This window comes from Oncorhynchus keta, chromosome 27 (assembly GCF_023373465.1).
Source record: "Oncorhynchus keta strain PuntledgeMale-10-30-2019 chromosome 27, Oket_V2, whole genome shotgun sequence".
Lineage (NCBI taxonomy): Eukaryota > Metazoa > Chordata > Actinopteri > Salmoniformes > Salmonidae > Oncorhynchus > Oncorhynchus keta.
Window position 1 is genome coordinate 30,922,585 of NC_068447.1, and position 14,149 is coordinate 30,936,733.

The 14,149-nt window shown below is 41.1% G+C and overlaps 1 protein-coding gene and 1 long non-coding RNA gene across 5 annotated transcripts in view; one reads left to right on the plus strand and one right to left on the minus strand.

Annotated features, from left to right (window-relative positions):
* LOC118359800 (solute carrier family 35 member E2A-like) overlaps positions 1–14,149 on the minus strand; it is a 42,185-nt gene that overhangs the window by 17,747 nt on the left and 10,289 nt on the right. For all 4 annotated transcript variants that reach the window (XM_035738560.2, XM_035738561.2, XM_052482167.1 and 1 more), the window contains exons 2-4: positions 1,855–2,289; positions 1,521–1,656; positions 991–1,118 (exon numbers count right to left, since the gene is read on the minus strand). In XM_035738560.2, the coding sequence (XP_035594453.1) occupies positions 991–1,118; positions 1,521–1,656; positions 1,855–2,134 (544 nt within the window). In that variant the 5' untranslated portion in view covers positions 2,135–2,289. The remainder of the gene's footprint in view (positions 1–990; positions 1,119–1,520; positions 1,657–1,854; positions 2,290–14,149) is intronic.
* LOC127912518 (uncharacterized) lies at positions 1,027–7,082 on the plus strand. The gene is made up of 4 exons (XR_008083038.1): positions 1,027–1,134; positions 6,331–6,367; positions 6,491–6,563; positions 6,725–7,082. It is a non-coding gene; the product is annotated as an uncharacterized LOC127912518 (long non-coding RNA).

Sequence of the window (14,149 nt, forward strand, 5' to 3'; positions counted from 1 at the left end):
AGAGAAACTCTAGAGCGCTGTCAGAGTGACCATCCAGTTCTTGGTCACCTCCCTGACCTAGGCCCTTCTCCCACAATTGCTCAGTTTGGCTGGGCGGCCAGCTCTAGGAAGAGTCTTGGTGGTTCCAAACTTCTTCCATTTAAGAATGATGGAGGCTACTGTGTTCTTGGGCACCTTCAATGCTGCATTTTGTGGTACTCTTCCCCGGATCTGTGCCTGAACACAATCCTGTCCCGGAGCTCTACAGACAATTCCTTCGACCTCATGGCTTGGTTTTTGCTCTGACATGCACTGTCAACTGTGGGACCTTATATAGACAGGTGTGTGCCTTTCCAGTTCATGTCCAATCCATTTAAATTTACCACAGGTGGACTCCAATAAAGTTGTAGAAACATCTCAAGGATGATCAATGGAAACAGGATGCACCGGAGCTCAATTTCAAGTCTCATAGCAAAGGGTCTGAATACTTATGCAAATAAGGTATGTTTATTATTTTTAATACATTTGCTAACATTTCTTAAAACCTGTTTTCGCATTGTCATTGTGGGGTATTGTGTGTAAATTGATAAGGCTTTTTTTATTTAATCCATTTTATAATAAGGCTGTAATGTAACAAAATGTGGAAAAAGTCAAATGCACTGCATCTACCTCTATTACCTCGTACCCCTGAACATCAACTCGGTACTGGTACCTCGTGTATATAGCCAAGTTATCCTTACTCATTGTGTATTTATTCCTTGTATTATTGTCTTTTTTAATTTCTCTCTCTGCATTGTTGGGAAGGGCCCGTAAGTAAGCATTTCACTGTTAGTCTATACCAATTGTTTACGAAATGTGACAAATACAATTTGATACTAGAGAAAGGAATGTTTACAGAATGAAACCCTGACAGAATCCTAAGAACATAATGAAGGGTGCATATAAGGGGATAGTGAAGGGGTTTCTGGATTGGAACTCAGCCAGGCACTTCACTGTGTGTATGTCCTTTACCTGTGTATTCCCCCAAGATCAGCCTTGACATGATGACAGTGAAGATGGGCGCAGAGCTCTTCACCGTCTCGGCAAAGGAAACGGCCACATTCTTCAGGCTCACCAGACCCAGCACCACACTGGTGAACCTACAGAATGGAACAGGTCAGTGGCATTCAGACCAGAAGACAATGACACACTACATCCACTCTGAACCTGAACCTCTGCTACACAAAGTCTGTTTAAATTTTGCAGATTGTCAAACTGTTTACCTGTAATGATAGGAGCTGATATTGAGGTGCAGCATCTCACTTCCCTAAAATATACCCATTTAGTGCCAATTTAAGTTCAACAACCATTTTGGCAGCACTGATACTTCTACTATGGAAACAACACTCAAATGATCACAAAATAAACATTGATCAATTAACATTAGCCATTACGGAAATAAAAGCTAGTTATGTATTAGTCCAACTTAACAAAAGGAAACAAACCAACCAAATAACTTCAACAATGCAGCTGAAAATAGAGTCATTAGAGTACAGACCCACCTCATGAGCCCCACAAACAGCATGATCATGAGGAAGTTGGGGGGGTACTCAGTCCTGGACTTGTGCTGGTATAGGCAGCAAGGCACATACATCTTCAGAAAGCCTATGATGGTGGTGGAGACCATTTGAACAGCGCCTACAAATCAGTTAAAACCAATAAACCATGGTTCAACAACATGTAGGAATTGAGTCATCTACCCGAGGCCCTTAGTACACTGATTAGAATCAACCAACTATCCTCTATTGATTGGAGTATTGACAATTTGAAATTGTGTGTGTGTGTGTGTGTGTATGTGTGTATATATATATATATATATGGATGCCTGTTCCTTACCCAGCATGCTTGGCTCCCCCTCTAGCAGAGATAGGATGTACTTGTTGAGGAAAAGTGTGCAGAAGCTGAAGAAATACCACAGGCCCAGGTAGACCAGCGACTTAGAGTTCCACACCCCTGAATCTGCCTCGATTATCGTGGTCTCTGTGATGGTGATCTTCAGCACGTGTTCTCCCGGCATGCTCTCGCTGCGTGCCAGCACCACACGCTCCTGCCTGCTTCGAAACGGCGAAAGGAACCGCCACAGGGAATGTCTCCCAGCCCAACCGTTGGACGCCATGAAGCACAGCGCCCGAGGATCCACTGACCAGGATCCAGCAGGCACAAATACAGAGGAGGGGGAGGGGACTGGTGGAGAGGACCGGTCAGTCCATCGTCAGTCTATCCAACGGTGTGTTCAGCATGACTGTAGAACTGGTGGTCTCTGCAACACAGCTAAAACACAAGGAATGAATATAGTTGACAGTCTTCTAGCATTGTGCCATTTTTAAATAATCCTAAAAGGGATCAAAGTTACTTAACCCATATGCAGTCTTTACTGATTTTCTAAACGATACACTAGACATTGAAGGCAATACTGCCGGGCACAAACTTCTAACAGCGCAAACCAAGAGTCAGATCCACAAGACATGGCTATTAAAAGCCATGAGTGGTGAGTAGGGTTGCAAAGGGTCGGACATTTTTCGAAAAATTTAAGGCAATTCTAGGTCTTGTGGCATATTTTGGTTAAACTATCCCCAATTCAATGGAATTGCAACCCTATGCATGTGCAGTGCACTCTCAAGATCTTGCACACTAATGAGATGCTATTGAGCCCACACTACTACACTGTCTGAGCCAAGGACTACATGCTTTCTGGTTAGTTTTGATTACAATACTGGCTGGGGTGAATATATTTTATAGGACATACATGATTTTTTTGTTAACTAGTAAATTGTAGCCTACAGCAAAGTGTGTTTAAATAATTCCTCATTTGTTAACAATTTCTGCTAGTTAGTTTTTGCTACCATGTGGGTTTTAGCTTGCTTGAGCCTGCTAACTGAGGAGTGTTAATTCACCTGTTTCCATACATGTTTCATTGTAAAACATGTATCTTACAAAGGAGTTGTTTAATCTAACTTTTCCAATCTTCATAGGAAAACGCCACGGGTCTCTATCTGATGTATGGAGACATTTCACTGCAGCTAATGTAGAAGGAAAAGCTGTGTATATTTGCAGATACTGGGCCAAATCATATGTGAAGAATGCAACAAAGATGTGGAATCATCAGGCCAAGTGCATAAAGTTCCCTCAGCGCTCACAACAAGAAACCTCTATCTATTCGAGGTGAAAATGATGAATCAGACACCTTATCGATAGTAACAGCTCAAGTTTTTTTTTACTCAATGGAGGAACTGCACATGGGGACAAAGATTGTACTTTTTGGAGTAATGTCCTCTTGTCTGACAATACAAAAATAGAACTGTTTGGCCATAATGACAATCGTTATGTTTGGAGTCAAAATGGGTAGGCTTGCAAGTCGAAGAACACCATCCCAACCGTGAAGCACTGGGGTAGCAGCATCATGTTGTGGGGGTGATTTGCTGCAGGAGGGAATGGTGCACTTCACAAAATAGATGGCATCATGAGAAAGGAAGAGTATGTGGATATATTAAAGCAACATCTCAAGACATCAGTCAGGAAGTTAAAGCTTGGTCGCAAATGGGTCTTCCAAATGGACAATGACCCCAAGCATACTTCCAAAGTTGTGGAAAATGGCTTAAGGACAACAAAGTCAAGGTATTGGAGTGGCCATCACAAAGCCCTGACCTCATCCTATAGAAAAATGAGGCCTACAAACCTGACTCAGTTACACCAGCTCTGTCAGGAGGAATGGGCCAAAATCACCCAACATATTGTGGGAAGCTTGTGGAAGGCTACCCAAAACATTTGACCTAAGTTAAACATTTTAAAGGCAATGCTACCAAATACTAATTGAGTGCATGTAAACTTCTGACCCACTGGGAATGTGATGAAAGAAATAAAAGCTGAAATAAATCACTGTACTATTATTCTGACATTTCACATTCTTAAAATAAAGTGGTGATCCTAACTGACGTAAGAGAGAGAATTTTTACTAGGATTAAATGTCAGGAATTGTGAAAAACTGATAAGCATGCAATAAGCATGCAACCATTAAGAAAATGCCTGTTAAATCCCTGTGGATTGATGAGAAATTGAAAAATGGTATGGTTGAGAGGGATGAGGCAAAAGGAATGGCAAATAAGCCTGGCTGTACAAACGTTTGGCAAACATATTGCAAATTGAGAAATCATCTAAAATAAACTGAATAAAAAGAAGAAACTACACAATGAAACCAAGATAAATGACAAAGAATGATAGTAAAAAGTTTTGGAGCACCTTAAATGAAATTCTGGGGAAAAAGCAAACTCAGCTCCATCATTCATTGAATCAGATGGCTCATTCATCACAAAACCGGCTGATATTTCCAACTACTTTAATGATTTTTTCATTGGCAAGATTAGCAAACATAGGCATGACATGCCAGCAACAAACGCTGACATTACAAATCCAAGTATATCTGACCAAAGTATGAAAGACAAGCATTGTAATTTTGAATTCTGTTTAAGTGAGTGTAGAAGAGGTGAAGAAATAACTGTTGTCTACAAGCCACCGGTATCTGAAAATTAGGATTATAGCGAACAATATTACCACTCCTATTTGCCATATTTTCAATTTAAGTCTACAGTGGTTCCTCCTTTAAATGTTGTGTCATACCGCGGCACACCCTGCGTTCTGCTGCAGCAGCATTCTGTGGCACGTCATTTCATTCTCAGCCATTTCTTCTGTTACTGCAAGATATTGCTAGTTTGACCACCAGAGGGGATCTTTGAGAAGCATTTGATAGTATTTTTTATTGGCATTACAAGATAATGTAAAACCTTTTTTGTAATAACATAGTATGGGATTGATTTTAAGAAATGTGGCTTAATTAATTTGATTCATATTATGGTGTTTCCATTCAGAGAGAAAAAAGAAACCCTGAGGGTTTCCGTTAGGGTAGAATGGTAAATATGGCCCTGTACAACGTGATTGTCGGGAGTAGGCTACAGGATTGGAGGATTCTAAATTGTTTTGCCTTCATGAGACAACTTTGTTCCAATATTTCTGTAAATCAGTGATATTTATTCCCATAGTAATTTGTTATGGATCCATAACTAAATCAACATCTGCATTTTGAAAGAGTATTTATCTTTATTTTATTAACGAAAGTAATCAAGTCAATAAACGTTGGGTAGTTAGTTAGCCTGTAGTTAGTATACTGTTAAGTTTGATGTATAACTACTAACGTTAGGTAGCTAGCTAACATACTGGTACATACTGCTGTAATAATATGCTATGTGGTTTGTAAGGACAGCGTAGCTAACAAATTGACAGCAAACATAACGTGTAAGGTAACTTATTTGAAAAGTCATTACTTTATTACATTGAGTAGCAAGCTACCCCTTGGTCGTTAGGGCAAATCTGGTCTGTGATAGGGGGAGGGGGGTTTCACACCTAGCTCAGCTATTAGACTATTCTTTAGTAAAAGGTTGAATAGTCTATTGTTCAATTATTTAGCCCCCCACCCCAATTTGCAACAAATTGTTGTTCCCATCTCATTGCTTTCCCTCTTTTACGCGTCATCATTGCGCTCCTGAGTGGCTCGCTTGCGGGCGTGCTGGCAGGATATGGCAGCATCTTCGGTTGTGCGTCAAGAATTCTACATACAGTAGCACGTTTGTATGAAGGTGTGGTTATTCACAGGCAAATTGTTATATGCTATGGAGGTACATTTGTGTATTTTTGTCAAGAGCAAAAAAACTTATTTTTTCCAATCACAAATAAATTGTTATGAAAGCAACTTTTCTCCGACAAAGGAGAAGCAGCACTGGGCTGTATTGATATATTCTAAAATTGACATCTGCTGCTTTAGACTGAACAGTCATATCTCAGTTATTGTTTTCATATCTATAAAAAAATTAGCTGTTTTCTTTACTTTCAGAGAGCGAGATGATCAAGAGGTGGAAAATGTAGATATTGCCAGATGTTCACTGTCTGAGGAACAGGCCGTGGAAGCTTTATCGCTGGCCAAAGTGTCCATAACTGCTCTGTGTTCTTTTTCTCCATCTCTGCCTGTCTTGTTGTACATGGAACCTGTCTCACATGCATTAATTTAAAAAACCTTAAGATGTAAATCTGAAAATTAGCAGCTGACACCACATAAACACAGCAACAGATAGCCATTTTCACTGGACTATCTGTTGCTGCCAGGTCATGATTTCCCTGGGGGTTAGCCTTGTAATAACCAAGTGGTGAGACACATAGCCCTCTATATTTAAATGTTTCAGGTACACTCAGATAGGTGTCTGCGTCGCATACAGTATCTTCTATGGACATTATCTCCTATTATTTGTCTTCATGTCTGTTTTTCAGCATAAAGTACTCTGTAGCCACTCAGTGTGGACACCAGGTGAGACCACACACACACACACACACACACACACACACACACACACACACACACACACACACACACAATAACAGTCTCTCTTCTTCACTTCATCCCTCTCCCCCTTCTCCCTAAATCCTCTAGGTTTTATCCGCTGTTTTGGTGAACCCCTCCCGCATCTGAACTGTCTGACACAGACGGCACAGCATGATCATAGGTGAGATGTCACTTGGTCGGGTCAACAGGAATATTATTAAAGAAATGCTTTACATTGAAATACAGACAGAGATGTAGTAGTCCGAGTGACTGACCATGTTAGAATATAAAAACAAAGCTTAAATCATGCTCTCTCTGTATCCATCTGTCACTTGTCTGCAGGTATGTTTTGATGTGCGAGAGAAAGCCAGTCCCATCATCGCCACCTCACCTGCTCTTAAAATAACCTTCGGGCCAACTGGGGGCCCAAGGCTGGTTAGGAGACACCGCAATTGTGAAGAACTGAGAGAATATTAGGGTAGCACTGTAATTCATGAATCATATGCTGTCTACCGCTGTTCTTAACTCTTTCCCTTTCTGTCTTCTACACCTCTCTCCCCACCTCGTCTTTCTTCCTCAATTTATATGTGCATTGAAGTACAGATTGAACTTGTATTTATAATATACCAATTATCATAATTATAATGTATTTATAACACCTGGATAATGAACTTCTTTCAATAAAGCGTTTCACATTCTCCACTGGTTGAAATTAAATATCTTATTGAAATACTATCCTGTGTCCTCAGATTAATGCAGATGGAGTTCGATATGCATAGTTATTTTTCTGTATATATGAATTACAAATCAATCATGTTTCTAGTCTATTGCATAGTTACAATGTGAAATCATTGATATCCCATGAGCGGTAAACACTGTGGAAGTGTATAATTGTAATACATACATGCAGACACAGCATCATTCAAATCATGGAGTTTGATATGACTGAAAAATAATGCCTCAGAGATTCATACCTGAACTGCACCTTTATTTGCCAAGGAAGAGTACATGATCATTGCAGCCTCATTGTACAGGCTACAATGTGGGAATCTCATAGGTGGTAATAACTACAGTACATGTATATAGGACTTGCATCCTTGGCACAACAAAGTTATTAAATTCTACTCTATCCATATGTAACAGTATAGCTTCCGTCCTCTACTCGCCCCTATCTGGGATCAAACCAGGGACCCTCTGCCCACATCGACAACAGCCACCCTCGAAGCATCGCTACGCATCGCTCCACAAAAACCGCGGCTTTTGGGGAACAAGGGGAACAACTACTTCAAGGACTCAGAGTGAGTGACGTCCCCGGTTGAAACGCTATTAGCGCACACCCCGCTAACTAGCTAGCCATTTCACACCGGTTACACATAGGCTTCATTAATGCCATTCAGACTTGAAGTTGTTCCAACAACTATGATAGCTGAGGTTCATAGATATGTTTGGTATGAATTAGTTCAGAACCTATTAGTGTCCATACTAGAAGTCGACCGATTTCAAGTTTTCATAACAATCGTAATCGGCATTTTGGGGTGCCAATTATGTCCGATTTCATTGCACTCCACGAGGAGACTGCGTGACAGGCTGACCACCTGTTACGTGAGTGCAGAAAGGAGGCAACGTACGTTTCTAGCTAGCATCAAACTTAGCTTATAAAAAACAATCAATCTTAACATAATCCCTAGTTAACTATACATGGTTGATGATATTACCAGTTAAACTAGCTTGTCCTGCGTTGCATTTAATCCATGCGGTGCCTGTTAATTAATCGAATCACAGCCTACTTCGCCAAACGGGTGATGATTTAACAAGCGTATTTGCGAAAAAAAAGCACTGTCGTTGCACCAATGTACCTAACCATAAACATCAATGCCTTTCTTAAAATCAATTCACAAGTATATTTTTTTTATACCTGCATATTTAGTTAAAGAAATTCATGTTAGCAGGCAATATTAACTAGGGAAATTGTGTCACTTCTCTTGCGTTCTGTGCAAGCAGAGTCAAGGTATATGCAGCAGTTTGGGCCGCCTGGCTCTTTGCGAACTGTGTGAAGACAAAGACTAATGAATTTGCCAGAATTTTACATAATTATGACATAAGTGACCATATTAATGACTGAAGGCTCGTATTTCTGTGTTTATTATACACTGCTCAAAAAAGTCAAGGGAACACTTAAACAACACAATGTAACTCCAAGTCAATCACACTTCTGTGAAATCAAACTGGCCACTTAGGAAGCAACACTGATTGACAATACACTGATTGACAATACATTTCACATGCTGTTGTGCAAATGGAATAGACAACAGGTGGAAATTATAGGCAATTAGCAAGACACCCCCAATAAAGGAGTGGTTCTGCAGGTGGTGACCACAGACCACTTCTCAGTAGGAGGGCAACAACCCAGCAGCAGGACCGCTACCTCCGCCTTTGTGCAAGGAGGAGCAGGAGGAGCACTGCTAGAGCCCTGCAAAATGACCACCAGCAGGCCACAAATGTGCATGTGTCTGCTCAAACGGTCAGAAACAGACTCCATGGGGGTGGTATGAGGGCCCGACGTCCACAGGTGGGGATTGTGCTTACAGCCCAACACCGTGCAGGACGTTTGGCATTTGCCAGAGAACACCAAGACTGGTAAATTCGCCACTGGCACCCTGTGCTCTTCACAGATGAAAGCAGGTTCACACTGAGCACATGTGACAGACGTGACAGTCTGGAGACGCCGTGGAGGACGTTCTGCTGCCTGCAACATCCTCCAGCATGACCGGTTTGGCGGTGGGTCAGTCATGGTGTGGGGTGGCATTTCTTTGGGGAGCCGCACAGCCCTCCATGTTCTCGCCAGAGGTAGCCTGACTACCATTAGGTACCGAGATGAGATCCTCAGACCCCTTGTGAGACCATATGCTGGTGCGGTTGGCCCTGGGTTCCTCCTAATGCAAGACAATGCTAGACCTCATGTGGCTGGAGTGTGTCAGCAGTTCCTGCAAGAGGAAGGCATTGATGCTATGGACTGGCCCGCTCGTTCCCCAGACCTGAATCCAATTGAGCACATCTGGGACATCATGTCTCGCTCCATCCACGAACGCCACGTTGCACCACAGACTGTCCAGGAGTGGGCGGATGCTTTAGTCCAGGTCTGAGAGGAGATCCCTCAGGAGACCATCCGCCACCTCATCAGGAGCATGCCCAGGCGTTGTAGGGAGGTCATACAGGCACATGGAGGCCACACACACTACTGAGCCTCATTTGGACTTGTTTTAAGGACATTACATCAAAGTTGGATCAGCCTGTAGTGTGGTTTTCCACTTTAATTTTGAGTGTGACTCCAAATCCAGTCCTCCATGGGTTGATAAATTTGATTTCCATTGATAATGTGTGATTTTGTTGTCAGCACATTGAACTATGTTAAGAAAAAAGTATTTAATAAGAATATTTCATTAATTCAGATCTAGGATGTGTTATTTTAGTGTTCCCTTTATTTTTTTGAGCAGTGTATTATAATTAAGTCTATGATATGATATTTGATAGAGCAGTCTGACTAAGCAGTTGTAGGCAGCAGCAGACTCGTAAGCATTCATTCAAACAGCACTTTCCTGCGTTTGCCAGCAGCTCTTCGCAATGCTTGAAGCACAGCGCTGTTTATGACTTCAAGCCTATCAACTCCCGAGATAAGGCTGGCAATACTATAGTGCCTATAAGAACATCCAATAGTCAAAGGTAAATGAAATAGAAATGGTATAGAGAGAAATAGTCCTATAATACAGTGCCTTGCGAAGGTATTCGCCCCCCTTTTGCCACATTTCAGGCTTCAAACATAAAGATATAAAACTGTATTTTTTTTTTGTGAAGAATCAACAACAAGTGGGACACAATCATTAAGTGGAACGACATTTATTGGATATTTCAAACTTTTTTAACAAATCAAAAACTGAAAATGTGGGCGTGCAAAATTATTCAGCCCCCTTAAGTTAATACTTTGTAGCGCCACCTTTTGCTGCAATTACAGCTGTAAGTCGCTTGGGGTATGTCTCTATCAGTTTTGCACATCGAGAGACTGAAATTCTTTCCCATTCCTCCTTGCAAAACAGCTCGAGCTCAGTGAGGTTGGATGGAGAGCATTTGAACAGCAGTTTTCAGTTCTTTCCACAGATTCTCGATTGGATTCAGGTATGGACTTTGACTTGGCCATTCTAACACCTGGATATGTTTATTTTTGAACCATTCCATTGTAGATTTTGCTTTATGTTTTGGATCATTGTCTTGTTGGAAGACAAATCTCCGTCCCAGTCTCAGGTCTTTTGCAGACTCCATCAGGTTCTTCCAGAATGGTCCTGTATTTGGCTCCATCCATCTTCCCATCAATTTTAACCATCTTCCCTGTCCCTGCTGAAGAAAAGCAGGCCCAAACCATGATGCTGCCACCACCATGTTTGACAGTGGGGATGGTGTGTTCAGGGTGATGAGCTGTGTTGCTTTTACGCCAAACATAACGTTTTGCATTGTTGCCAAAAAGTTCAATTTTGGTTTCATCTGACCAGAGCACCTTCTTCCACATGTTTGGTGTGTCTCCCAGGTGGCTTGTGGCAAACTTTAAACAACACTTTTTATGGATATCTTTAAGAAATGACTTTCTTCTTGCCACTCTTCCATAAAGGCCAGATTTGTGCAATATACGACTGATTGTTGTCCTATGGACAGAGTCTCCCACCTCAGCTGTAGATCTCTGCAGTTCATCCAGAGTGATCATGGGCCTCTTGGCTGCATCTCTGATCAGTCTTCTCCTTGTATGAGCTGAAAGTTTAGAGGGACGGCCAGGTCTTGGTAGATTTGCAGTGGTCTGATACTCCTTTCATTTCAATATTATCGCTTGCACAGTGCTCCTTGGGATGTTTAAAGCTTGGGAAATCTTTTTGTATCCAAATCCGGCTTTAAACGTCTTCACAACAGTATCTCGGACCTGCCTGGTGTGTTCCTTGTTCTTCATGATGCTCTCTGCGCTTTTAACGGACCTCTGAGACTATCACAGTGCAGGTGCATTTATACGGAGACTTGATTACACACAGGTGGATTGTATTTATCATCATTAGTCATTTAGGTCAACATTGGATCATTCAGAGATGCTCACTGAACTTCTGGAGAGAGTTTGCTGCAATGAAAGTAAAGGGGCTGAATAATTTTGCACGCCCAATTTTTTATTTTTTGATTTGTTAAAAAGTTTGAAATATCCAATAAATGTCGTTCCACTTCATGATTGTGTCCCACTTGTTGTTGATTCTTCACAAAAAAAACTACAGTTTTATATCTTTATGTTTGAAGCCTGAAATGTGGCAAAAGGTTGCAAAGTTCAAGGGGGCCGAATACTTTCGCAAGGCACTGTAACTACAACCTAAAACTTCTTAACTGGGAATAAGACTCATGTTAAAAGGAACCACCAGCTTTCATATGTTCTCATGTTCTGAGCAAGGAACTTAAACGTTAGCTTTTTTACATGGCACATATTGCACTTTTACGTTCTTCTCCAACACTTTTTTATTAATTTAAACCAAATTGAACATGTTTCATTATTTATTTGAAACTAAATTGATTTTATTTATGTATTTTATTGAGTTAAAATAAGTGTTAATTCAGTATTGTTGTAATTGTTATTATTACAAATAAATAAATAAATAAATAAATAATAGGCCGATTAATCGGTAGCAGCTTTTTTGGTCCTCCAATAAATCGGTAACAGCATTGAAAAATCATAATCGGTCGACCTCTAGTCCATACACAGATTGGCTACATGCTGTAGGCATAGTTATTTTTATCCTCCACTACACAATAAGCAAATAAATAGTTAGCTATGTTACTTCAGCTGCATTGCAAGGCAAGTTTACACAATTGTACATTCAATTTGCAGTAACTGCTTTGGCTAGCTAGATTATTTACATCCACTGTTTGACAAGACGACAGCCTGGTTTGCTGGTTTTCTCAGGAGTCGCTAAAACAAACAACAAGAATTACAAATTAATTCTCCCAACACTAGCTAGCTGGCTAATGTTAGCTAGTCAGAGAACTTGCTAAATAGCGATTTTCGTAAATTAACTTTATGACAAAAACAATATGCACAAACGTTTGTCTCTACATTAACTGACATATTCCTCTCAATTGTACATTTTGTCAGCCATCTTCACCCAGGGACGGGTGGCTCGTGTCAAAATGTATCATTGGAACCACTCGATATGATTGGTCATATAAAACCTTGGGACCCAAATGCATAATGAGTGCTCTAACTCCCCCTTGTGGTGGTCTGGAGCAATGAAGCTGTGACGCTGGGACCCTCTAAGTCCCACGGTGCAAGCTCGCAACTTTAAAAGGAGAAACCACTGTACTAGAAAGTGTGTGCCCCCAGGCCTGGAGGGAAGCAAAAGTCCTTCCGCTACCAAAGAATAGTAAAGCACCCTTTACCGGCTCAAATAGTCGACCAACCAGCCTGTTACCAACCCATAGTAAATGTTTTGAAAACATTGTGTTTGACCAGTTACAATGCTATTTTACAGTAAACAAATTGACAAAATACTTTCAGCACGCTTATAGGAAAGGACATTCAACAAGCACTTGCACAAATGACTGATGATTGGCAGAGAGAAATTGATGATAAAAAGGATTGTGGGGTTTGACTTCATTGCGGCTTTTGCCATTGTCGATCATAACCTGTCTAACAGAACACATAGGTTGTTCTTTAATGGAAGCCTCTCAAACATGATCCAGGTAGAATCAGGAGTTCCTCAGGGCAGCTGTCTCGGCCCCTTACCTTTTTTCCAATCTTTACTAATGACATGCCACTGTCTTTGAGTAAAGCCAGTATGTCCATGTATGCGAATGACTAAACACAATACACATCAGCTACTACAGTTACTGAAATGACTGCAACACTTAACAAAGAGCTGCAGTTAGTTTCAGAGTGGGTGGCAAGGAATACGTTGGTCCTAAATATTTCTAAAACTAAAAGCATTGTATTTGTGACAAATCTTTCACTAAACCTCAACTGAATCGTGTAATAAATCATGTGGAAATTGAGCAAGTTGAGGTGACTAAACTGCTTGGAGTAACCCTGGATTGTAAACTGTCATGGTCAAAACATATTGATACAACAATAGCTAAGATGGGGAGAAGTCTGTCCATAATAAAGCATTGCTCTACCTTCTTTACAGCACTATCCACAAGGCAGGTCCTACAGGCCCTCGTTTTGTCGCACCCGGACTACTGTTCAGTCGTGTGGTCGGGTGTCACAAAAAGGGACTTAGGAAAATTGCAATTGGCTCAGAACAGGGCAGCACAACAGGCCCTTGGATGTACACAGACAGCTAACATCAATAATATGCATGTCAATCTCTCCTAGCTCAAAGTGGAGGAGAGATCGACTTCTTAACTACTTCTATTTATGAGAGGTATTGACATGTTGAATGGACCGAGCTGTCTGTTTGAACTACTGCATGGAAACCCATGCATACCCCAACAAGAGGTCTCTTCACAGTCCCCAAATCCAGAACAGACTATGGGAGGCGCACAGTACTACATAGAGCCATGACTACATGGAACTCTATTCCACATCAAGTAATCGATGCAAGCAGTAAAATTAGATATTTTAAAACCCTGATAAAAATACACCTTAAGGAACAGCGGGGACTGTGAAGCAACATAACCCCACAGCGCAGTGCGAAAGTATTCATCCCTCTTTGCATTTTTCCTATTTTGTTGCATTGAACCTGTAATTTAAAAAGA